The 24189-nt window shown below is 40.8% G+C and overlaps 1 protein-coding gene across 6 annotated transcripts in view; it reads left to right on the top strand.

Annotated features, from left to right (window-relative positions):
* The window catches only part of LOC122551720 (von Willebrand factor D and EGF domain-containing protein-like), a 279402-nt gene that overhangs the window by 137676 nt on the left and 117537 nt on the right, over window positions 1–24189 (top strand). For all 6 annotated transcript variants that reach the window (XM_043694082.1, XM_043694080.1, XM_043694081.1 and 3 more), the window contains one exon: window positions 9356–10290. In XM_043694082.1, the coding sequence (XP_043550017.1) occupies window positions 9356–10290 (935 nt within the window). The remainder of the gene's footprint in view (window positions 1–9355; window positions 10291–24189) is intronic.

Genomic DNA, 24189 nt, shown 5'->3' with positions numbered 1-24189 from the left:
CATGTAGGTGTGAGCAGACAATGAAAATGACAGGGCTGCACTGAGACTGCTGCTTGGATCAATGAGTGTGTTTTGGAGTTGGATGTAAACAGAGGGAGGTGGGACAGGGAGAAGGTGAAGCTGAAACTCAGTTTTAGTGCAGGCCATTCAGAAATTCACATGGTCCCAATGGGAACAGTTGGTGACGAACTAGCCACGAAACGACACGACCAGCTATCCTTAGTAGCCACACACGCAGATGATAAGCAACATGAATTCGACTGGGACAACACTACCATTATAGGGCAAGCCAAACAGAGAACAGCCAGGGAATTCCTAGAGGCATGGCACTCATCCACAGACTCTATCAACAAACACATCGACCTGCACCCAATATACCGGCCACTGCAGCGGACAGCTGGAACTGACAACCGGAAGCAGCAGAGACAGGCCATTATAAACGCCGGAGAAAACATCACAGAAGCGCTTCACAGGAGGCTCCCATGCACTGAGGATGTCACCTAGACAGGGGACGAAACGTTTGCGAGACAAATTCCCAGCTTGGCGAACAGAACCACAACAACGAGCACCCGAGCTACAAATCTTCTCCCAAACTTTGAATATCTTAATCCTCTGCTTTTTCGTTAATTTATGAACATTTCTTCATCTGATCAACATCTGAGCCGTTCTGCAGGGCAGAGGATTCTAAGGTCCACAACCACTTAAATGAAGAATTGTCTCCCTATCTCATTACTGCGTGACTAACTCAGAGATTGGCTGCGGCATTTCAAACTAAATGTCACAATGAAAATATCTTTACAGTCTGTTCCAAAAAGTCCTCAAATGAATTTTGAGTTTAAATTAAACCATTTTTCATTCTTCCAAACTCTAGGGTATGCAGTATATGTCTAGTCTACTCAATCACTTCTCAAGGGACAATCCACTAACCCCAGATGTCATAGAGATGTACAGCATGGAAACAGACCCTTCGACCAGATATTCTACTTCAGTCCAACTCATCCATGCTGATCAGATGTCCCAACCTAATCTAGTCCCATCTACCAGCACTTAGTCCATATCACTCCAAGCCCTTCTTATTCATATGCCCATCCAGATGCCTTTTAAATATTGTAATTGTACCAGCCTCCACCATTTCCTCTACCAGTTCATTCCATACACTCACCTCTGTGTGAAAAAAGTTGCCCCTTAGGTGCCTTTTATATATTTCCCCTAAACCTATGCCCTCCAGACACCGCCACCTGAGGGAAAAGACTTTGTCTATTTATCTTATCCATGCCCCTCATGATTTTATAAATATCTATAAGGTCACCCCTCAAACTTCGACTCTCCAGGGAAACAGCCCTAGTCTATTCAGCGTCTACCTATAGCTCAATTCCTCCAACCCTGGCAACATTCTTGTAAATCTTTTCTGAATCCTTTCAAGTTTCACAACATCATTCCAATAGTAAGGAGACCAGAATTGCATGCAATATTCAAAAAGTGGCCTAACCAACGTCCTGTACAGCTGCAACATGACCTCCCAACTCCTGTACTCAATACCAAGAGAACAAAGAACAAAAAAAATTTACAGCCCAGGAACAGGCCCTTCGGCCCTCCAAGAGCAGTAAAATCGACGTTTCGGGCAAAAGCCCTTCATCAGGAATACAGGCAGAGAGCCTGAAGGGTGGAGAGATAAATGAGAGGAGGGTGGGGTTTTAGGTCAGTATAGTTTACCAATCTTGATCTTTATCTGATCAATATAAATGGTTCTCACCAACAGTATTTCAACCCTAAGTTACAATTTAAACCGTTGTTTGAAATTTCACCTTAATAGTACTCTTGGATAATTTTCATAGTCAAAGGAATATTACATCAAAAATTCAGCTGCAAATTTTTCAGTTATTAGTCATATACCTTAGTAACAACTATAGTTTCTGGGCACATACTTGGCAAATAAATGCATGATAGTGACAAATCTATCCAATACATCAGGGCATATACCATATTTCAATTAGACAGGGTAATAATTCAGTTGATAAATGGGTTCAACATATGGTAGATCTCCAGTTGCAATATTTAGTCAATTATTGGACACACAGTTTAATGCCATGCATTGTATAAAATCTCAGGGATAATTTTCTGGCGCTTTAGTGCCCAGCTGTTATTTCATTACATTATTGTAGTAGTGAAAACGATACTTTTGGGCATGAGTTCTATAATTAACTGCAGATTTTCCAAAAGAAAAACTCTATTTGGGCAGTTAATTTCCTGATCAGCACTGCCCTTTAAATTAAAAATGGTTACTCTGCCATTTTCTGTGAGAACAGGTATCATTCTGTGTCAAAGACATAAAAAGATAGAAAGGTGTGGCTGTTTGCAACTTGTGGTTGAAATCACTTGAATGACATTCGTTTTTAGTTACACATGAAAAAAATGTGGGCTCTTCCCTCCCTCGAGGTGCTGACTCTTACTGGGAACAGTTTACTGGCAGTGGAAGGCTCTTAATACTTAGTTTAAGTGAAAACCTTTGAGCAATGCAGCCCACAGGCCTTGTCAGAATGGGAAAGGAAAACAAGCAAAGAAAAATGGTTGGATAGTGTATGGAGCACTATCCAACTCTTTTTATACCATTTACCGTCTTAATTATTTTCAGAGAACGCTCCAATGAGCCAAGCCGGTCACTCAACTTCACAGTCTCATCTTGAAGCTGTTTGTTCTCCTCTTCCAAGTAGTTAATCCTAAAATGTGAGTGAAAGGTAATCGATCAATATTGGCCACCATTAGCAGCGTATGGAGACTGAACTGTATTTATGTTCCCCTGCTATCAGTTTCTCCCCTCTCCACTTCCACTTTCAAAAGGTGTTAACTCCTTGTTGGCGTACAACTCAAAAGGAAGCAGCCATTCTTCATGTTGGGCTTTAATGATGAACATTAGCAGGCTACTTGACTATAAAAAGCATCATAATAATTTTGTTTTCACCCATGATCAGACCAGTGAGCAGAAGGTATTATAGGTTCTCCAGTTAATCCCCTGCCCTGCCAAAGCAAAGGGTGCTGAGAATGGTTGCAGCAGTCAATGTAGCACACACTGAGACCAGGTGTGGAACCTTCTTGGGAACTAGGATCTCACCATGTTAAATGGGAGATATTCCTAGGAAGCCAAGATCTGTAGAGATTTGAAACACCATCTTTTAATTCTTTTAAAGAAATCAATCAGTGCACAGAAAGCATCATCCCCCATCCCCTATTACCACAGAGATTTAGCAAAATTATATATATCAATTTTTATGACATTGAGAAAGTACAAGGTGTGGCCTGTCTTCTCAGCTGACACTTTGCATTTCGAAAGAGAAAAGGTGGAGGGAATTTAAAAATCTAGAGGATACAAATATGAAGAAGCCATTCCACCTCTCAGTTAATCTGCCTTACAGTCTGGAATTGAGGTTAGATTTGTCAGTTGGACCCTTTATTAGGAATACAAATAGGGCTTCTCCAGCTTGACTATGTTAGCCTGATGAGGCCAGTCTCCCTTAAACATTAACTTTTGTTTCTGCCACAAAGCTGTGTGACCCTGGGGTACATATAGAAGCTAGAATCTGGGCATTTCAACAGCAGACTGGATCCACTGCTCACACCTCACAGTATAGTAACCTTTATTCTGGAAACATTCAATCTCAAATATTGAGCTCTTCATACCACTTTCTTTCATTTTATACCAGGATGTAATGTCACTGGGCTAAAGATCAGAGGGCCAGGCTGATGCTATTGGGACATGGGTCCAAATCCCACTACAGCAGATGGTTTCATTTAAATTCAGTTAATACTATCTGGAATATAAAAATGATGGCAACCATAACATTATAATTGACTGCTATAAAAACTCACCTGGTTAACCAAGGCCCTTTAGGGAAGAATGTTGGCCCTCCTCACCTGGTCTGGCCTACATGCGACTCCAGACCTACCGTAATGTTACTGACTCTTGACTACCTTCTGACATGGCCCAGTAAGACACTCAGTTCAAGGGGAAATTAGGGATGCACAATAAATGCTGCCCGTTCCAGCTGTGTTCCAGCAAGAACTCAACAAAATGCAGATGTAATCAGAGAGCAATTGCTCAATCACTACTGCTGCCACTAACTACAGTCTCAATCCACTGTATAGTTTGGTCATGTTCCATTGTGATAATATTGGACAGAATTTAATGCCCTGGACTTGCTGATCATACCAACAGTGCCCTCTTCCAGATCATTTATGTATATTACAAACAACAGTGGCCCCAATACTGACCCCTGTGGAACACCACTGGTCACCTTTTTCCATTTCGAGAAACTCCCTTCAACTACTACTCTCTGTCTCCTGTTGCTCAACCAGTTCTTTATCCACCTAGCTAGAACACCCTGCACACCATCTGACTTCACCTTCTCCATGAGTCTACCATGGGGAACCTTCTCAAATGCCTTACTAAAGTCCATGTATATGACATCAACAGCCCTTCCTTCATCTATCAATTTGGTCACTTCCTCAAAGAACTCTATTAGGTTGGTAAGGACGATCTCACCCGCACAAAACCATGTTGCTTAACACTGATATGCCCATTCTTTTCTAAATATAAATAGATCCTATCCCTCAGTACCCTCTCCAGCAAATTTCCCACAACCAATGTCAGGCTCACTGGTCTGTAGTTACCCGGAACATCCCTACTACCCTTCGTGTACAGGGGACAAGATAAGCAACCCTCCAGTCCTCCAGTACCTCACCTGTATTTAAGGATGCCACAAAGATATCTGTCAGGGCCCCAGCTATTTCCTCTCTCGCCTCCCTCAGCAACCTGGGATAGATCCCATCCGGCCCTGGGGATTTGGCCACCTAAATAACCTCTAGCTGACCCAACATATCTTCCCTCCTTATGTCAACGTGATCCAGACTAATCAAACTTCTATCTCTAATCTCAAGATTCATCATGTTCCTCTCCTCAGTGAACACTGATGCAAAGTAATCATTCAGAACCTCACTCATTTTCTCAGATTCAACACACAACCTTCCTTCATTATCCTTTAGTGGACTAATCCTTTCTCTGGTTACCCTGCTTGCTTCTTATATAAGAATAAAATGCTTTGGGATTCTCCTTAATTCTGCTTGCTAAAGCTATTTCATGACCCTTTTTAGCCCACTTGATTCCTCGTTTAAGACTTGTCCTACTCTTCCGATATTCCTCCAGGACCCGTTCTGTTCTTAGCTGCCTAGACCATATGTATGCTTCCTTTTTCCTCTTGGCTAGTCATACAATTTCTCCTGTCATCCACGATTCATGAATCTTGCCCTTCCTATCCTTTTCCTTCAATGGGACATGCCTATCCTGCACAATCGTTAACCTATTTTTGAAAGCCTCCCACATATCAAATGTGGACTTCCCTTCAAATAGCTGTGTCCAATCCACATTTCCCAGTTCCTGCCTAATTTTGATATAATTGGCCTTGGCCCTTAGAACCACTCTCATCTTTATCTACGAGTATTCTAAAACTAACAGAATTGTGGTCACTGTCCCCAAAGAAATCCCCTGCCCACTTCTACCAACTGCTCGTTCCCCAGAATGTGGTCCAATATGGCCCCTTCCCTCATCGGACTATTGACATACTGCTTTAGAAAAATCTCCTTGACGCTTCTTACAAATTCTACCCTATCCAGACCTCTGACGCTAAGTGTATCCCAGTCAATGTTGGGAAAATTAAAATCTCCCATCACCACTACCCTATTGTCTCTACATCTTTCCATAATCTGTTTACCTATTTGTTCTTCTACCTCACGCTCACTGTTGGGAGGTCTGTAATACAGCCCCAACAATGTAACTGCACCCTTCTTATTTCTCAGCTCCACCCATAATGCCTCACTACCCAAGACCGCCATAGTGTGCTCCTTTAGCACAGCCGTGATATCATCCCTGACTAGCAATGCAACTCCACCCCCCCTTTTACTTCCCTCCCTGTCCTGTCTGAAGGGTGTATATCCTGGAACATTTAAGTGCCAATCATCATGCCCCTCCTTCAACTAAGTCTCTGTGATTGCAATAACGTCATACTCCCAGGCACCAATCCAAACCCTAAGTTCACCTGCCTTACACACTACTTGCATTAAAGTAGATGCATTTCAGGCCACCAGTTCTTTTGTGCTCATCTTTTCCCTGCCTATTCTTCTGTTTATTAATACTATCTTCATGATTCTTACAGTCTCTAGTCTCCACCTCGCTACCTACTTGTTTTCTCTTCTGGTTCCCAGTTCCCTGCCACATTAGTTTAAAATCTCCCCAACAACAGTAGCAAAAACTCTCCCCAAGGACATTGGTTCCGGTCTGGTTCAAGTGTAGACCATCCATTTTGTAATAGTCCCACCTTCCCTAGAACCGGTCCCAATGTCCAACAAATCTGAACCCCTCCATCCTGCACCATCTCTCAAGCCATGTGTTCATCCTGCTTATTGTTTTCATTTCTATGCTGGCTAGCACATGACACTGGTAGTAACCCTGAGGTCACTACCTTTTGAGGTCCTTCTCTGTAACTTCTCTCCTAGCTCCTTGAATTCTTCTTTCAGGACCTCATCTCATTTTCTACTTATATCATTGGTGCCTTTATGCACCAAGACAACTGGCTGTTTACCCTCCCCTTTCAGAATGCTCTGCAGCCGATTGGTGACATCACTGACCCGAGCACCTGGAAGGCAACATACCATCAGGGGGTCCTGTTTTCGGCCACAGAACCGCCTATCTACTCCCCTCACAATAGCATGCCCTATGACTATGGCCCTATGAGTTTTTTTCCCGCCCTTCTGGACAGCAGTGTCCGTCACAGTGCCATGATCTTGATAACTGCTGCCCTCTCATGGTGAGCCATCTCCCCCAACAGTATTCAAAATGGTATAACTGTTTTTGAGGGAGATGATTGCAGGGGACTGCCTTCCTACTCTTTTTCTGTCGTTTGGTCACCCATTCACTGTCTCCCTCAGCAATTCTAACCTGCGGTGTGACCAGTTCACTAAATGTGTTATCCATGACCTCCTCAGCATCGCAGATGTTTCACAGTGAGTCCATCCGCAGCTCCAGAGCTGTCATGCAGTCAAACAAGAGCTGCAGCTAGACACACTTCTTGCAAGTGAAAGAGTCAGGAACGTCAGAAACGTTCCTAAGCTCCTACATCAAGCAAGAATCACATGCCACGGGTCTGAGGTCTCCTGCAGTCGTAACCTTAGCTTTATATGAACTAACTAAAACCAAACAATGCACTTAAATATATGAAAAATCAAGGTAAGAAAGAAATAAAAACCTTACCTTAGAGTCTCTTTCTTCCGGTTAGAGGAGGCGGGGGCAGGAGGGAGATACTGCACGTGTAGTATCTCGGGTTTAGCCACTACCCAAATATAAATTAAGCTCTTACCTTCCCAGCAGCCCTTGCTTCACCTCACCTTCTCTCCTTGCTGCTCTGTCAAAATGGAGGCCCCACTCCCGAGGTAAGTCCCTTTTTAAGCAGGAAAACTTACCCTTCCCGGCAGCCCTTGCTTCACCTCACCTTCTCTCCTCGCCGCTCTGGCAAAATGGTCAAAATACTCTGACCAATAAAGTAAAAACATACCATCTTTACTATCCTATCTACCTGTGACTCTTCTTTCAAGGAGCTATGAACTTGCAAGGTCTCTTTGTTCAGCAACACTCCCTGGGACCTTAATATTAGGTATATAAGTCCTGCTAAGATTTGCTTTCCCAAACTGCAGCACCTCGCATTTATCTGAATTAAACTCGATCTGCCACTTCTCAGCCCATTGGCCCATCTGCTCAATCTGAGGTGACCTTCTTTGCTGTCCACTACATTTCCAATTTTGTGTCATCTTCAAACTTATTAGCTATACCTCTTATGCTCACATCCAAATTATTTATATATATGATGAAAAGTAGGGGACCCAGCACCAATCCTTGTGGCACTCCACTGGTCACAGGTCTCCAGTCTGAAAAACAACCCTCCACTACCAGCCTCTGTCTTCTACCTTTGAGCCATTTCTGTATCCAAATGGCTAGTTCTCCCTGTATTCCATGAGATCTAACCTTGCTAACCAGTGTCCCATGGGGAACCTTGTCGAATGCCTTACGGAAATCCATATAGATCACGTCCACCGCTCTGCTCTCATCAATCCTCTTTATTACTTTTTCAAAAAACTCAAATCAAGTTCATGAGACATGATATCCCATGTACAAAGCAATGTTGACAATCCCTATTGAGTCCTTGCCTTTCCAAGTGCATGTATACCCTGTGCCTCAGGATTCTCTCCAACAACTTGCCCAGCACCAGGCTCACTGGTCTGTAGCTTCCTGGCTTCTCCTTACCAACTTTCTTAAATAATGGCACCACGTTAGCCAACTCCAGTCTTCTGGCACCTGTGACTATCAATGATACGAATATCTCAAAAGGGGCCCAGCAATCACTTCCCTAGCTTCCCAAAGAGTTCTAGGGTACTCCCAATCAGGTCCTAGGGATTTAACCACCTTTATGGGTTTTAAGACATCCAGCACTTCCTCCTCTGTAATCTGGACATTTTTCAAGATGTCACCATCTATTTCCCCACATTCTGTATCTTCCATGACCTTCTTCACAGTAAACCCTGATGCAAAATACTTATTTAGTATCTACCCCATCTCCTGCGACTCCACACAAAGGCTGCCTTGCTAATCTTTGAGGGGCTCTCTTCGCTCCCTAGTTACCCTTTTGTTCTTAATGTCTCTATAAAAACCCTTAGAATTCTCCTTAACCTTATTTCTCCTCCTGATTTCCCTCTTAAGTTTAGAAATATTCTAAAGAAGAATCATACCAGATTCAGAACATTAACTCTGTTTCTCTCTCTCCATTGCTCTCGGCGTTGCTGAGTTTCTCCAGCATGCTGTGTGTTTGTCTCACATTTCTAGCATCCACAGTATTTAGCTTTTATTAACTGGTACTTAGATTTGTTTATGAAGATTAAATAGTCTACTGGACTGTTTGGAGTTACATAAAATTGCTTGTGCTTTTATTTAAAAATAAAATGCTGAGATCTTCTGATCACTGAATGTTAAGGTCACTTTTATACATGCAATGTCCCTTCATCTTTGTGGTTGTACAATATTTATTGATTGCAAGAATTAAATGGATTAACGCACCTTTCTTGTTTTTACAATTAAGCAGAAAATGATTTTTGTATGTTTTGGCTCGTAGTGATTTCTCACTTAATCTAAAATAACAGAAGAATTGTGTCATTATGATAATACAGCACATATTCTCACGGTAAATGTTTATATGTTGATAAGAACAGGAGATTGAAAAGAATATTTATTAATTAACTAACTTGGCTGTGTTTGTTATAGAATACATCCTGGGGAAAGTTTGTTTGATAAGACACCACCACCCTCTGAGAGAGAAAAAAGAAAAAATTATTGCAGTTGTCAAAAGGAATATACTATGTCTCTCCATTTGTTTAATAAGCTGACCACTAGATACGGTCATTCTCATCTATCCTCTCGTTGCCAGGCATATGACAATGTGGATTTGACTTCAATGATTCCTTTTTTGGATGTTACTGCAGAATACATAAGCAATCCGGAACTGTCAGTGTTCAAAAAGCGTGATGTAACCCAGTCTTCTGAAGAGTCAAAAAGACATAGAGATCTGCAAAAATACTTGGAAACACATGGTTCCAAAGGCCAACCTTTTACATCTACTGGTCAGTCAGTGGGGTATTCCAGTTGGCCAGACATAACTGATTTTGTTGAATCAAAGATTACATTACATAGAGTAAAAAGGCAAGGATATTATGAATACCTACCAATATTCACATACCAAAGCCTGAGTCAAACTGATCTGGAAAGCTTAACTTACTTTTTCCCAGAAGACCATCTATCCGGAAACCGGCCTGGTGTACAGCCAACATGGCCAACTCCGAGTGGACTCACGTCAGCCAAGGCCCTTGAGATTTGCCAACAAACGCTTAGAAACTCCACAATTGGTGTGGTGTGTCAAGACTTCCTTGGAAGAAAGCTTATTGAGGCTGTGGACCTCTGCATTTTAGACTTGCAACTTAAAGACGATCTTGCATGGGAGGAAGGGATGCTGGCGTTTCTTGACAATGAGTGTGAAAGAAAGCTTTTGGAAAATAGGTATAAATGGACCCACAGAACAGATGTTGAAGGAATAGTTACAGCTCTCCGATGTCCAAATCGGTGCAGTGGGAATGGGCAGTGTACAGTATGGGGCTGCCGGTGTTTTGTTGAGTACAGCTCCCATGACTGCAGCATTTCTAATGGTAAGCATAAAGCTATTTTAATTGTTGTGACTTCTTGGACAGAATTACATCTTCAAAGTGCAAAAGTTAAAAGTTCACTGAAGATTCACTCCTCTTTGACAAACAAACCAGCTCTTTCAATTGCTTGTTTATTTTTACAAGCAATAACGCAAATCTTACTGTGGTGGACAGATGTTCTAGTAGGTTCGATTGGGGGGAATAAAACAGTCTTCCAGGGCTTTAGGAGAGACAGAGCCAAACTTCGGCTGCTAAAATGCACAGATCACAAGTCACTAACCCCACAGATTAGCTCAGTAGAAATGTAAAATTTTGGTTTGCTATAATGCCATATTTTGATATTTGAATAAATACCAAAGTAAGTTTACTACTTAATTCTTTTGTATGGTTTCAGGTCAGACTAGAATTCTAGCCTACATTTTAACTTCTCCTTACTTTCTACTTTTGATACTAATGTGCATTTTGTTTTCAGCTGCATCCGTGCAGAGAAATGGCTGCACTTCACCATCTCTTCAGGGGGAGGAATTTGTACTTTGGATGGTCACTATGATCTAAATTTTGGTTGTGAAGAAGAAACTTAATGGGCAAAAAGAATACAATTTTTGGATTAAAATTTGACACCATACGATCCAAATTGAATCAATGCTTAACAAAATGTTCCTGCCACGCCAGTGTTTAACTGGAGGAAGTTAATGACCGGATATCAGGCCGGTCTCAAAACAGAAGGATCAAAGGAGGTTGATTCCAAGACATTCCATAGAGTCTTAATCAAACAAAAAACAAAATTTACATATGATATGTTACATTTAGCAAAACAGTTTAGAATTTTAGGGTGTAATGGATCTTATTGTACAAATTTATACAACAGATATTTAGTGGCACCTCTTAGTACTGTAAAATCTTTGTCTAGTATCATTGTCAGTTTGTATTTTAAAATAAATATCTCCGTTGAATAGCTTTGGCTTAATGATCTTGTGGCAGGAATGGTTTCAGATGATTTCAGTTTCACTGGGACAAAGCTATAATCTGTTACAATGAAGAAAGCGTATACTAACACAAACAGTGGAAGTGATTGAGGTCTGCTTTCACACAGTAAAACATTTACTCTCTCTTTGGATAGAACAGATGTTGTCATATTATATATTTGTATTATACCTGAGATTAGTTGATACCTGGGTAGCAATTCCCATTGAGGACTTCAAATGCATTCAGCTACATTAAGCTAATTCTGACTTTTCTAAAGCTGGCAGCTGGTGTTGGTTAAGTGGCTTTTAAGAAATGTTAATGTGAAGCTTAAATGCATCAGAAACCTGGCTCCTTCCCAAATGATTCAAATTGATTCGCTTTGAGTAACTTGCAATTGGGAAAACTCATATTTTCACCTTGGTTTTTATTTGAAATGTTCTGACTGGAGATCAAAGACAGGATAGGTTGGGATTTGGGTAATGGCATTTTGTTTTTAATTAAATTTGATGTTGATGTTGCTGGCAAGGAGAACATCTGTTGCTCATTCCCAATTGCCCTTCAGCTGAGTGGCATTCTATGGCAATTTCAGAGAGCTGTTGAGACTCAACCACATTGCTGTCGGTCTGGAGTCATATGTAGGCCAGACCAAGTAAGGATGACAAATTTCCTTCCCTGAAGAACATTAGTGAATAAGTTTTCATAAGATTTGATAGTTTTGTGGCTGCCATTAGTGAGACAGTTTTATATTCCATTGTTGTTAATTGAGTATTAGTCTCACCACTGTATCTCCCAGAGCTTTATCCTTTGCCTATGATTCTCTGCACGCACCCCCCCCTACACACACACACTCTCACACTCACTCTCTCTCTCTCTCTCTCTCTCTCTCTCTCTCTCTCTCTTTCTCTCTTTCTCTCTTTCTCTCTTTCTCTCTTTCTCTCTTTCTCTCTTTCTCTCTGGATTTAGAAAATCAACAATGTGTACTTATACCAAATACCATAGACTTTCATGTCTGACAGGCTTCCTGTAGGATTCTGTTTTGAGGGAACCTGGTACAGGGCAACTATTGCTACACAAGTGCCCAAAACTTCAGTCAATGGGCCATCCTGTAGTCCTTGGGAGGTCCGAAAGAAAGCATGTACGTGTTGAATTCACTGTTTAAAATTCATGCGTGTACAAAGAGTTTAAGCAGAGCAATTCTATACCTGCAGAGATTTAACAAAGACTGTTATATTGCAGCTAAAAGTCAATATGTTGTGTAAAGTGATGCCATTTGACCAAACAGCCGTCTTTTATTTAATATGCTACGTGTCTAATCCTCTTTGCTTATCTGTTGCTTCATACAAGAATCTTTGAATAATTTGTGTGGACACTTTGTCTATAGCAAATCCCTTAGTGAAGGGTTTTAATAAAGACTATTTATTTGGAGCATATATCTGGAGAGCTCAACTACGATCTTGATTTGAATATGTGATGTGGAAGTCAAGAGCATGTAATTCCTTTAGGTTGGTTTTAATGTTTTGTGTGAAGGAATCTGTTAAAACTTACACTTGGATGTTATAGACCCATAAGACAGGAAATCATTGTGTTGTGAGTGCAAGAGCTTTTTAGATTAATGCAGAGGCTTCTGGTGTCTCTGGTGCCCTCACTGTGTATGTAAGTGCTGCAGACACAGAACATGACTTTGCTTCAGGGCAGTTAACTCAAATTTGCCATCCAGCTGGATCTTAGCAATATAATAATTTGTGGTTCCTGGAACAACTTGCACATCAAGACTAAAACGCTGATATGAGTGAAACATTTAAAGTGGTTAATATCAGCAGAGAAAACATACTAGAGAAACTAGAGGGATTGAAAACTGACACATCTCTAGGGCCTATGGCTTACTTCCAGTGATTTTTAAAAGACGTTGTTGCATGATTTTCCAAACAATCCTGGACTAGAGAACAGTTTCCAATTTCTGGAACTATCAAAGGTAGCAATGCTATTCAAGAAACGTGAAAGAAAAAAAACACATTGAGCTGCAGAGAAATTAGTCAGACATCAGTCGTTAAGAAAGTGCTGGAATCTATTTATAAGGAAGGCTTAACAACGTAATTTAAAAAAACACTGTATAACTAGCACAAACATGTTTTATGGAAGGGAAATGATATGACAAATTATTTTTGGAATACTCTGTTCAATTCTGATTGTGTTGCTATAGGAAAGATGTTGTGAAATTTGAAAGGGTTCAGAAAAGAGTTATAATGATCTTGCCAGGGCTGGGGTGTTTAAGCTGTAAGGAGAGGTCAAATAGGCTGAGGGGTGACCTTAAGAGAGATTTACAAAATCATGAGGGGCATTGATAGGATGAATAGCCAAGATCTTTCCCCAGGATAGGGGGGTCCAAATCTAGAGGGCATAGGTTTAAGGTGAGAGGGGAAAGATTTAAAAGGGATCTAAGGACAATATTTTCACACAGAGGGTGGCGTGTGTATGGAATGAACTGCCAGAGGAAGTGGTGGAGGCTGGTACAATTCTAACATTTCAAAGCATCTGGATAGGTACACAAAAAGGAAGGATTCAGAGAGATATGGGCCAAATGTTGGCAAATTAATTTAAGATATCTGGTCAGCATGGAGGAGTTGGTCTGACAGGTTTGTTTCCATGCTGTATATCTCTGTTTCTATTCAAGATTTCTGAGGATGTAAATTGGAAAGAGGCCCCAAAAGGGTGAAAAGAAAGACTTGTATTTATATAGTGTCATCAACCACCATTGGACATTGAAACAATAAGATATCAGAGCAGAAGGCTGCCAACCAAGTAAAATCATACCTGATCTGATCATCCTCAACTCCACACTCCTACCTATGAACCAACTTCTATAGCCCTATGCGGTAAAAATTTCCACAGATCCACTACCCTCGAAGAAAAGGAATTCCTTCTCATCTCTGTCTGAAGAGGGCAATCTGTTATTCTTAAATTATGCTCTCTGGCCCTAAAAAGAGGAAATAAACTTTTCACATCTACTGCATCAAGTCCCTGAAGAATCTTGCATGTCTCAATAACTCTCAAAACTCTTCTTTTAAATTCCAATGAATACAGGCCTAGCCCACTTAACCTGTCCTCATAATACCGATGTTATGATGCTATTCAAGAAAAGTGAAAGAAAGAAAACATTGAGCTGCATGGAACCTCCATACCCAGAATCAACCTGAGTAGCTTTTCTGGACTGCCTCCAATGCCTGTACATAATTCCTGAGATAAGGGGCACAAAACTGTTCACTGTATTACTGCTGTGGTTTGACTAATGCCTTGCATAGTTTTAGCAAGGTTTCCTTCTTTTTTATACTACATTCCCTTTCAAATAAAGGCTGACATTCCATTTGCCTTCCTTATTTGCTAAAGTTGGATTCTAGCTTTTTGTGCTTTATGCATGAGGACTCTCAAATCCCTCTGTACTGTAGCTTTCTGCAGTCTTTCTCCATTTAAATAATATTCAGCTCCTTTAATCCTTGGGCCAAAGTGTAAACTTCATGTTTCCCAATATTATCTTCCATCTGCCAAGTGTTTGCTCACTCACTTAACCTGTTTATATCTCTCTACACTCTGTCATTCTCATCACTTGCCTTCCGACCTACTTTTATGTCATCTGCAAACTTGGCTTGAGTTCATTCACTTTCCTCATCCAAGCCATTCATATGTTGTGTAAAAAATTGTGGTTCCAGACCTAATCCCCTGTGACACACCACTAGTTGCATGCTGTCATCCTGAAAATGCCCATCATATCCCAACTTTGTCATGGAAGTTGCCACCCAGGTGGATAATGCTGTTAAGAAGGCATACGCAGACCTAATCCCCTGTGACACACCACTAGTTGCATGCTGTCATCCTGAAAATGCCCATCATATCCCAACTTTGTCATGGAAGTCTATGTTCTATGTTCTAATGCTGTTAAGAAGGCATACGGTGTGTTAGGCTACATTCGTAGAGGGATTGAGTTCCGGAGCCGCAATATCACGCTGCAACTGTACAAAATGCTGGTGCGGCCACAGTTGGAATATTGGGTACAGTTCTGGTCCCCATATTTCGGGAAGGATGTGGAAGCATTTGAAAAGGTGCAGAAGAGATTTACTAGGATGTTGCCTTGTCTGGAGGGAAGGTCTTATGAGGAAAAGCTGAGAGACTTGGATCTGTTCTTATTGGAAAGAAGGAGGCTTAGAGGGGATTTGATAGAGACATACAAGATGGTCAGAGGATTAGATAGGGTAGACAGTGAAAGTCTTTTTCCGAGAATGATGTCGTCAGCTTGTACGAGGGGGCATAACTACACATTGAGGGGTGATAGTTTTAAGACAGATGTCAAAGGCAGGTTCTTTACACAGAGTGTAGTAAGGGCTTGGAATGCCCTACCTGCTAATGTAGTCAACTCAGCCACATTAGGGAGATTTAAACAATCCTTAGATAAGCACATCGATGATTTTAGGATAGTGTAGGTGGACGAGCTGAGAATAGTTCACAGGTCGGCGCAACATCGAGGGCCGAAGACCCTGTTCTGCACTATATTATTCTATGTTCTATCTACTACCTAGGCAATTCTTTATCCATGTTAACATACTATCTCCAATGGCATGGACACTTATCTTATTAAGTAGTCTAATGTATTGTACCTTATTAAACACCTTCAGAAAATCCAAATATGTTACATCCATTTCTTCCACTTTTTGGTCCTGCTTGTTAGTTCCTCAAAGATTTCTAATTAATTTGTCAGGCATGATTTCTTGATAAGGAATCTGTGGGACTTACTGAGATGAGAGAGAGTTACTTTTAGATAAGGATAGAATAGAGCAGCCTCAAAGAGTGCAGCACAGGTTTCCAACATCCGAGAGAAACCATGATGGATAGAAGCCATGAAGAGACGACAATGCAGGCTTAAGCGAATAGGACTACCACAGTCCATAGCTACAGTTGTAGCAGCAATAAGGATGCAAACATTGATATTTGTTGAAAGTGTATCATTTGAGATTTTCACTTTTGTAGTAGAAATATAAATGAAACTTCTAAATGCTCATATTGAGAGAGACGTGGATATAGTAGTGTAAAATATCTTTAAGTAGCATATAGCTCAAATAAAAAGTGTCATTCAGGTACAGCAAGCAATTGTGCAAATGACATGGACCTTTATTGCAAGGGGACTAGAGAATGAGTATTGCTGCAGTTATAGAAAGCTTTGATAAGGCTATGCATATGTACTGTGGCAGTTTTTTGTCTCTGTATGTAAAGAAGGTTGTACTTAACTATGAGGCTGTGTAGCAGTGCTTCAGCAAACAGGTTACTGTGATAAGAAGATATTTGGGTATGGTATGAGTAAGTTGGACCAATACTCTCTCGAATTTAATCAAATAAATGGTGTTGCATTTGAAACATGGACAATTCTGAAGGGATTTAAGAGTAGACACAGAAGTTAATTAAGGCTGAATAATCTAGGCTAGTGATTCTAGAATGCTGGGGCAGTGATGTCAGGGAAAAAGGAGCTGGTCATTTGGAACTGAAGTGAAATTTCCTCACTTAGGGATTTGAACCTTTGGAATTCACTACCCCAGAAAATGTTCCATTGTTGATTATAATTAAGGCTGAGTTGGATCTTTTGGTTTCTCAGGGAATTGAGGGATACAGGGAGAAGACAGGAAAATGAAGATCAACTATAATTGAATGGTAGAGGAGGTCCACTCCTGCTCCTATTTGTTATGCTCAGACACCAGGTTACACTTTCTTCTTCAGGCTGTTTGCAACAAAGCCTTTAATTCTGTGGCCAGAGAGCTTGTTCTTCCTGATTTACATTGTTCAAAATGAGGGAGGAATAAAACCAGCAATTGCAGCCACATCACTTCAATGTAGGAAAACTTTGAAACATTAGCCCTGGACACTGCTATTTGACAACCTGGGAAAAATATGGGGTGCTAAATAACTTTGATCACCCCAGTTGCGTTCTTAGTTGAAGTGAAGGAGATTGTTGTTGGACGCTATGTTTGGCGTTTTATTTTTGAACATTGAAAAGCACCACATAATAGGCTACAATTTTGAAGTCTACTATCATCTGTAAGATTAATGAGCCTCTGGCTGAGTGGTTTCATAGAGAACTAAGGGACAGGAAGCAAACAGTACTGCTGAATGGTAGTTTACTGACTGAAGGGAAGTATAAATTGACATTGTCCTGAAGATTGATATTGGACCCAATGCTCTTTTGGATACATTCATAATATCTCTTGGACGGACATAGCATGATTTTAAACTTTTCATATGGAACAAAGCTCAGACTGTAGTAATCAATGAGGAGGATGATAAAAGTGTGCAGGAGGATTCATATAGAGAGGAAGAAGGAGGAGAGAGAAAATTGCTACAACTTTAAAGGAATACAGGAACAAAAAGAACTGGATTCCATATTTGCACATTTTTGACGGTAGCAGAGAAGGTTAAAGGGAAATTTGAGGGTTGAAAATCTTAAACTGCTTAGCAACCGTAAATGAGGAGAATCTATTTTCAGTGCAGAGAGGTCAGTTTCCGGAGGAGGCAGATTTACATAATTGGCAAAACAATCAGCAATAATATAATGCCTTTTTTGTTAAGCAGTGAATCATAATCTGGGATGCATATTGCCTGAAAGGGCAGTGGAAACAGGTTTAATAAATTTCAGAAAGGATTTGGATAAATATTTCAAACTAAAACCTATGGATTAAATGGAAAGGACAGTAGAGTGGAACTAATTGAAAGGTCGCCTTCTGTGCTGTACTATTTTATCAGGGTCAGGAAGCTGCCATAATGTTGACTGACCTGCTGCGCTTTTCCAGCAACACATTTTTCAGCTCTGATCTCCAGCATCTGCAGTCCTCACTTTCTCCTCTGCTGGGGAGACTCAAGTTGTTGTAGCAGCTTCCCATGATGGTCTCAGAGTACAGTAAGAACATTGGACTGACTGTAAGGAAACCAGTTCATGGGCCCAGCCACCATCCTCCATTACTGGGTTAAGGGCAACCCCTAATGATCATGGGAAGGGGATGACCGTGCACACCAGTGAAGAACCTGTAAATCTCAACTACCAAAATGGTTGAACTGAAGTTTTATTGTCCAGTGCTATCCAACCTGATAATCAGCAGGATTATGAAAGAGGATGCAGTCCTTGGTATCCCTCCCCTTCCCTTTGAATAGCTTTAAGTCTTGCCTTTAGTGCTCACTCCAACCATGTAAACATGATTTGGAGGAGCCTGTGTTGGATTGGGGTGGACAATGTTAAAAATCTCTCAACACCAGGTTATAGTACAACAGGTTTGTTTGGAGACATTAGCTTTCAAAGCGCTGCTCCTACATCAGGTGGTTGTGAAGCAGGACCATTTGCTACAAATTCTGTGTCTCATGGCCCTGCTTCACAACCATCTGATGAAGAAGCAGCGCTTCGAAAGCTAGTGCTTCCAAATAAACCTGTTGGACTATAACCAGATGTTGTGTGATTTGTAACTTCAACCATGTAAGCTCATAGCAACAAGGGAGCCTGTTTGTTTTCCTCCCATCAAAAATGCCTCTGGCACATATTTTGTTGCTGACTGACTCCACCTGAATTTACTTCCCTTTAATGATGCTCATCATTTGAACAGGAGAGTAGAACATTCAGCTCCTTAAACCTGTCCCATTATTCTCTGAGACAGTGGTTAAACTATTTCTTAGCTGCATCTTAGCTTTATATCCTTTAAAAACCTTGGCTAATAATAATCAGCTATTCTCCGATTTAAAATTATTACATGAGTCAGCATCTACTCAGTTTTTCTTTTACAAGCCTATCTGGCAGGCTTCTAAATCGGAGTCTGAGTCAAGCAAATCCAGTGTAGAGGAGGTAAGGTTGATGATTGATCAAAGAACTCATTTATGGAGCCTGTCATGATGTTGAAATGTTTCACATTCAGCTCCAGGTAATCAGAAAACAAAGTTCTGGCCAGAGTTCTTCTAACTGAATAAGATAGCAGGAAAATTATTTGCTGCCTAAACTGTCAACAGGCTGTCTATACCAGCATTTCCCTCGGGCTAGGTGACACTGAGTCACTCCAGTCTTAGATAAGTGAGATGAGTTTTTGGGGAGAGTTACATCTGCTCCATATTGAGCAGTGAAAACTCTCTCAGGAATGGATTTTCAATCACTTGGAGACACTCAAAGCATGCTGATGAAATTTCATGTGTGGAATGAAATATTGTGACATAGAGTATTTTATAATAAACCGTAATCCATCATGCTATCTACAGGACACCAGGCCCAATAAAACCTGTTCAAAGCATGAACTTCTGTGTGCCACTGAATAATGTGGCAATTTGCAGGCAACCCTCAAACTTCAAATAAGTAAATGTCTTGAATCCCAGTAGTGATTTATTGATCAGTGGATTTAATAGGAACTATTTTAAATCCTGAGAAATGGATACCTGGTTTGCCAAGAGAAGTCTGAAATTGAATTGGATAAACTGAAAAATGGGTGCTGGGATTGCTGTTCATGATTAACCTGTGCACATTCAATGCAATTAATGAAACACATTAACTTCACAGCATCTGCTGTTTTAAATTATTTCAGTGTCCAGCCAGGACTCAGCAAACACTGCTGATTGTGAATGATTCAGTAGAGTTAAACTATCCCACAGCACTTAAAAGGTAGGTGTACTCTGGCTGGAGCACGTTCTGAGAGTTGTGCAGGAAGCTAATATGATTGGTGAAGCATTGAATGATGGTGAGACCCACCCCACCCCACCTCTCCACTCTGTTTTTGGGTTTATACTGTCATGACTACAGGCCAGAACTGTGGACATTTTTAACTTGCAATTCCACAATATGTTCTTTAAAAGAAGATTGATACAGTCAAACATGGCTGTGGCTACAAATTAAATGTGTATCTGGAGAGGGAGAGATCCATGGAATTTCAGGCATACAGGTATGAAGAGAACTTCCAACTACAGCCCTAGAAGCAGGGATGAAGGAAGTCAAAATGGATTGGACTGTGATCTCCTATGACTACAAAGATGATGATCGTGAGACAAACCTCTAGAGCATGCTACTGCCTGCAAATTCCATTCCAAACTGCAGACACATTTTGTGCTTTTCCTTTTCAAGAATATGCAAGGACAGAGATTAAAAAGTCAGTTTGAACTCTGCTGGGGTGTGCTGTTGCATTCAGAAACTGACACTGCCTGTGGTTTAGAGGATAGCCCCTGTTGCGCACTCCCTTCCCTTTGGGTTGATCTAATGATTCGACTATAACTGGCAAGGGACTGTTGCAGAATTAAAGTGTCAGGGTCTTCTAGGATACTAGGCAGTAACCTGCATGCTGGTCTACCTATGGTCACATACTAGTTGAACCTTATGAGAATGGAATTCCTCTCGGTTTTAACATTGAACAGTGTTGACATGCAGCAAAGAGACATACTTTGAGCTCATAGCACCTGTGGAAGACCTCCGCTTAGCAAAGCCACCTGCTCATTCCATCTGTTTTACTCTGGCACGAGAGAATGGAATTAATTAACTCATTGAATAGAGCACCTCATTGACCTCACTTACACAACATCAATGACCAATTGTGAAATGTTGCAAATATCTCCGACTCCAGTCCGAAAGGAGTCAGATGCAAGAAAGTTCATTGCCTCAGCCACGTTCACAAAAATTGGCAATGTAGCTCCAGTCTAGCTCTATAGCCGTAGCCAGTGGCAGATATCAGTGAGTGCTTCCTTATTGAAACACTGATATCCCACACATTATTTTGCTCCTGAGGTTCAGTTGGTGAGTGCCTGAGCACCCAGAGTGGATTTAACTTTTGGCTCTTTTCCTACTCTTTCTCCATCTTCACCAATTCATTTTGTTCTGTCTGACCTCTGTTCTTTCACCAATTCATGGAATATTCCAAAGTGAATTCATATTAGTGGACCCATGTCTGGGACCAATGGATTAGTGCAGAATTCTTCAAGTAGAAAAAGCACATGCAGAACTGTCTTGTTTTTGCTGTGTAGACCTTTGTACTTAAAAAGCTACAGGAAATGTTAAATACTCATAGAACCTTCACACGTAGAAAAATTAATCAACAACTCATTTTAAGTAGTACCGGTGAGGGCTTGGGCAGATGTGAGGGTGGTGTCTACTCTTGATGGGAAATTAGGGTTCACTGTAAGGGGCTTCGAGGTCGTTTAGTGGAGAATTGAAAAGTGGTGCAGTGGTAATGATCCAGAAGGCCTGGGTTCAAGTTCCATATGGTCCAGAAGTGTGCAATAACATCTCTGAAGAGGCTGGTTAGAAAATATCAAGTTGAGTATTGAGGTTCAAAATAGATATCACTGCTGGTATCAAATCAGCAATGTCTGCTCTGTACATTTCGACAGCCATTCATTGTCTTGGCTCCAGTGTCCTAATCAGCATGGCATTTCCTGTGATAAGTATTGAAGCCTGAGGACACCAACTAACATAAAATGAGAATGAGTGATAGTAATTCGTGCTGACTCTTTTTGGACCAAGATCAATGCAAGTGAAAGTAAGAATGGGTGAGGTTTATCATATCATATCAAATTCCTGTCAGATCAGATTGACTGAAGTTCCTCCCTGGGAAGAAAAAAAGATGTCACTTTGTAAATCTGTAACAAGCACAACATTTAATTATCTATTTAGCAATTCAATTTAGGGCGAGGCACTTAGGAAGAACATTTTTTTGAAGGTAAGATTGAAGTTTGAAAAGTGGTGGTGTTCACAATTAAAATGAGAGCAATGCTGGATCTGTTGGAAAACGTTCAGCAAAACGCATATAATGTGATTAAGTAGGAAGCATTCTCCAAATATCAAAATAGATTGGGATCAGTTGCCTGTTTCTGAATGCAAATAGGCTGTGTTCCACAACATTAAGGAAAAGTCAGTGTTATCTAAAACACAACCATTTTCATTCTAAAGGAAAAGCAATACATCAATGTGTGCAGAGGACAATCCATTTCCAATTGTATCAATGTAAATGTTTATATAACTCATTATTTTCTTAGCAACTCTTCATTTATTCTGAATGAGTCTTTCTTTACATTTCTAATGCCACCAGTTGATCTTTTTGCTTATTGGCACAAACTTAAGTTGGGGACACTTGCATTTTAGCTAGTTTACTTTATTCTGTATAGTACATTGCTGAAATGATGCCCTTAGATCATAATCTTATGTGGTGCATCCTGCCAAGAGCAATAGATCAGTAGCATAAATATTTCATTCACACAATCTCTTAAAATTAGTTCTTCATGGAGAAATCATGTTTGAAGGAGTGATATGTCCACTGGTCGTCTTTCACTATTTAACTGGTCACAGACATTAAACAGGAAATAGTACATGTAGATAATTCAGCTTTGTTACGCTAGTATTAAAAGGTTTTTGGAAGTTTTCTCAAATTCTTTACCCTGAAAATCAAAACAGAATTTGTCACTCATTACATTTTCCACATGAAGAGTGAGCATTTACACAAGGAACTCATTTTGTAATTTTCAAATGTGTGAACTAATTTGATTCATCTTTGTATTCACACATTCATGCAATGATTCAATAGTTCTCTTTCATAATTCTCCAGCATCAACATCAAGAAAAATTAGCATTTCTAAGGGGTCTCTTGGTCTATCTGTCACTACAGATTGTATTTGACCATCTTACTAATATAAATTTACAGTATTAAAACTCATATAACACCAGGTTATAGTCCAACAGTTTTATTTGGAAGCACTAGCATTCAGAGCGCTGCTCCTTTATCAGATGGTTGTGGAGTATAAGATCATACACATATAGCAAAAGATTTATAGCAAAAGTTTACAGTGTGATGTAACTGAAATTATGTATTGGAAATCCAGGTCTTTCTCAATATATAATTTCAGTTACCCCACACTGTAAACTTTTGCTATAAATTCTGTGTTTTACGATCGTATAATCCACAACCACCTGATGAAGGAGCAGCACTCTGAAAGCTAGTGCTTCCAAATAAACATGTTGGACTATAACCTGGTGTTGTGTGATTTTTGATTTTTAGTTTTGTATACCCCAGTCCAACACTGGCATCTGTAAATCATTAGATACACTGTGTACACTTTGGTTTAATTTCATAAGTGTCTTCACCCTTCATGAAAGCTGTGTACTCCTATAAGGATGAGATAGGACAAATGCAAGGGGGGGTGCACCTCTGAGCTTCTCTTACATATTATTCCATAGTAAACAAGATCTCAGTCCGCATTTTTGTCCCTCCATCTGTGTCAGGACAGATGCTAGGAATGAAAAATGATGGACAAGACCCAATTCTAAGATTCCTGCCTCCATTCCTACCTTTTTTTTAATGGCCCAGGATAGAGTGCTCATGTCTATCCAACCTGTGCCTACTTGATGGGATATCAGCCTGCGCTAGAATTGAGAGAAGATGTTAATGACACTGTAGAGGAGATGGAGCCCTTGCAGGAACCCCAACCTCACTATCAAACCGGCAGACAAGGGAGGCGCAGTGGTAGTTTGGCGCACCGATCTTTACATTGCTGAGGCTAAACGCCAGCTTGTGGACACCTCCTCCTACTGCCCCCTTGACCATGACCCACCTCCTACCTACTGCCCCCTTGACCATGACACACCTCCTACCACCAAACCATCATCTCCCAGACCATCCATAACTTCATCACCTCAGGGGGTCTCCCATCCACCGCCTCCAACCTCATAGTCCCACAACCCCGCACTGCCCGTTTCTACCTCCTGCCCAAAATCCACAAACCTGACTGCCCCAGCCGACCCATTGACTCAGCCTGCTCCTGCTCCACCGAACCCATCTCTGCATACCTCGACATGGTCCTGTCCCCCTTAGTCCAAGAACTCCCACCTACATTTGGGACACCATCCATGCCCTCCACCTCCTCCATGATTTTCGCTTCCCCGGCCCCCAACGCCTTATC

The sequence above is a fragment of the Chiloscyllium plagiosum genome, chromosome 7 (genome assembly GCF_004010195.1).
Source record: "Chiloscyllium plagiosum isolate BGI_BamShark_2017 chromosome 7, ASM401019v2, whole genome shotgun sequence".
NCBI lineage: Eukaryota > Metazoa > Chordata > Chondrichthyes > Orectolobiformes > Hemiscylliidae > Chiloscyllium > Chiloscyllium plagiosum.
Note: the sequence above shows the minus strand (reverse complement) of the source record. Positions and strands in the feature narration are given on the sequence as shown.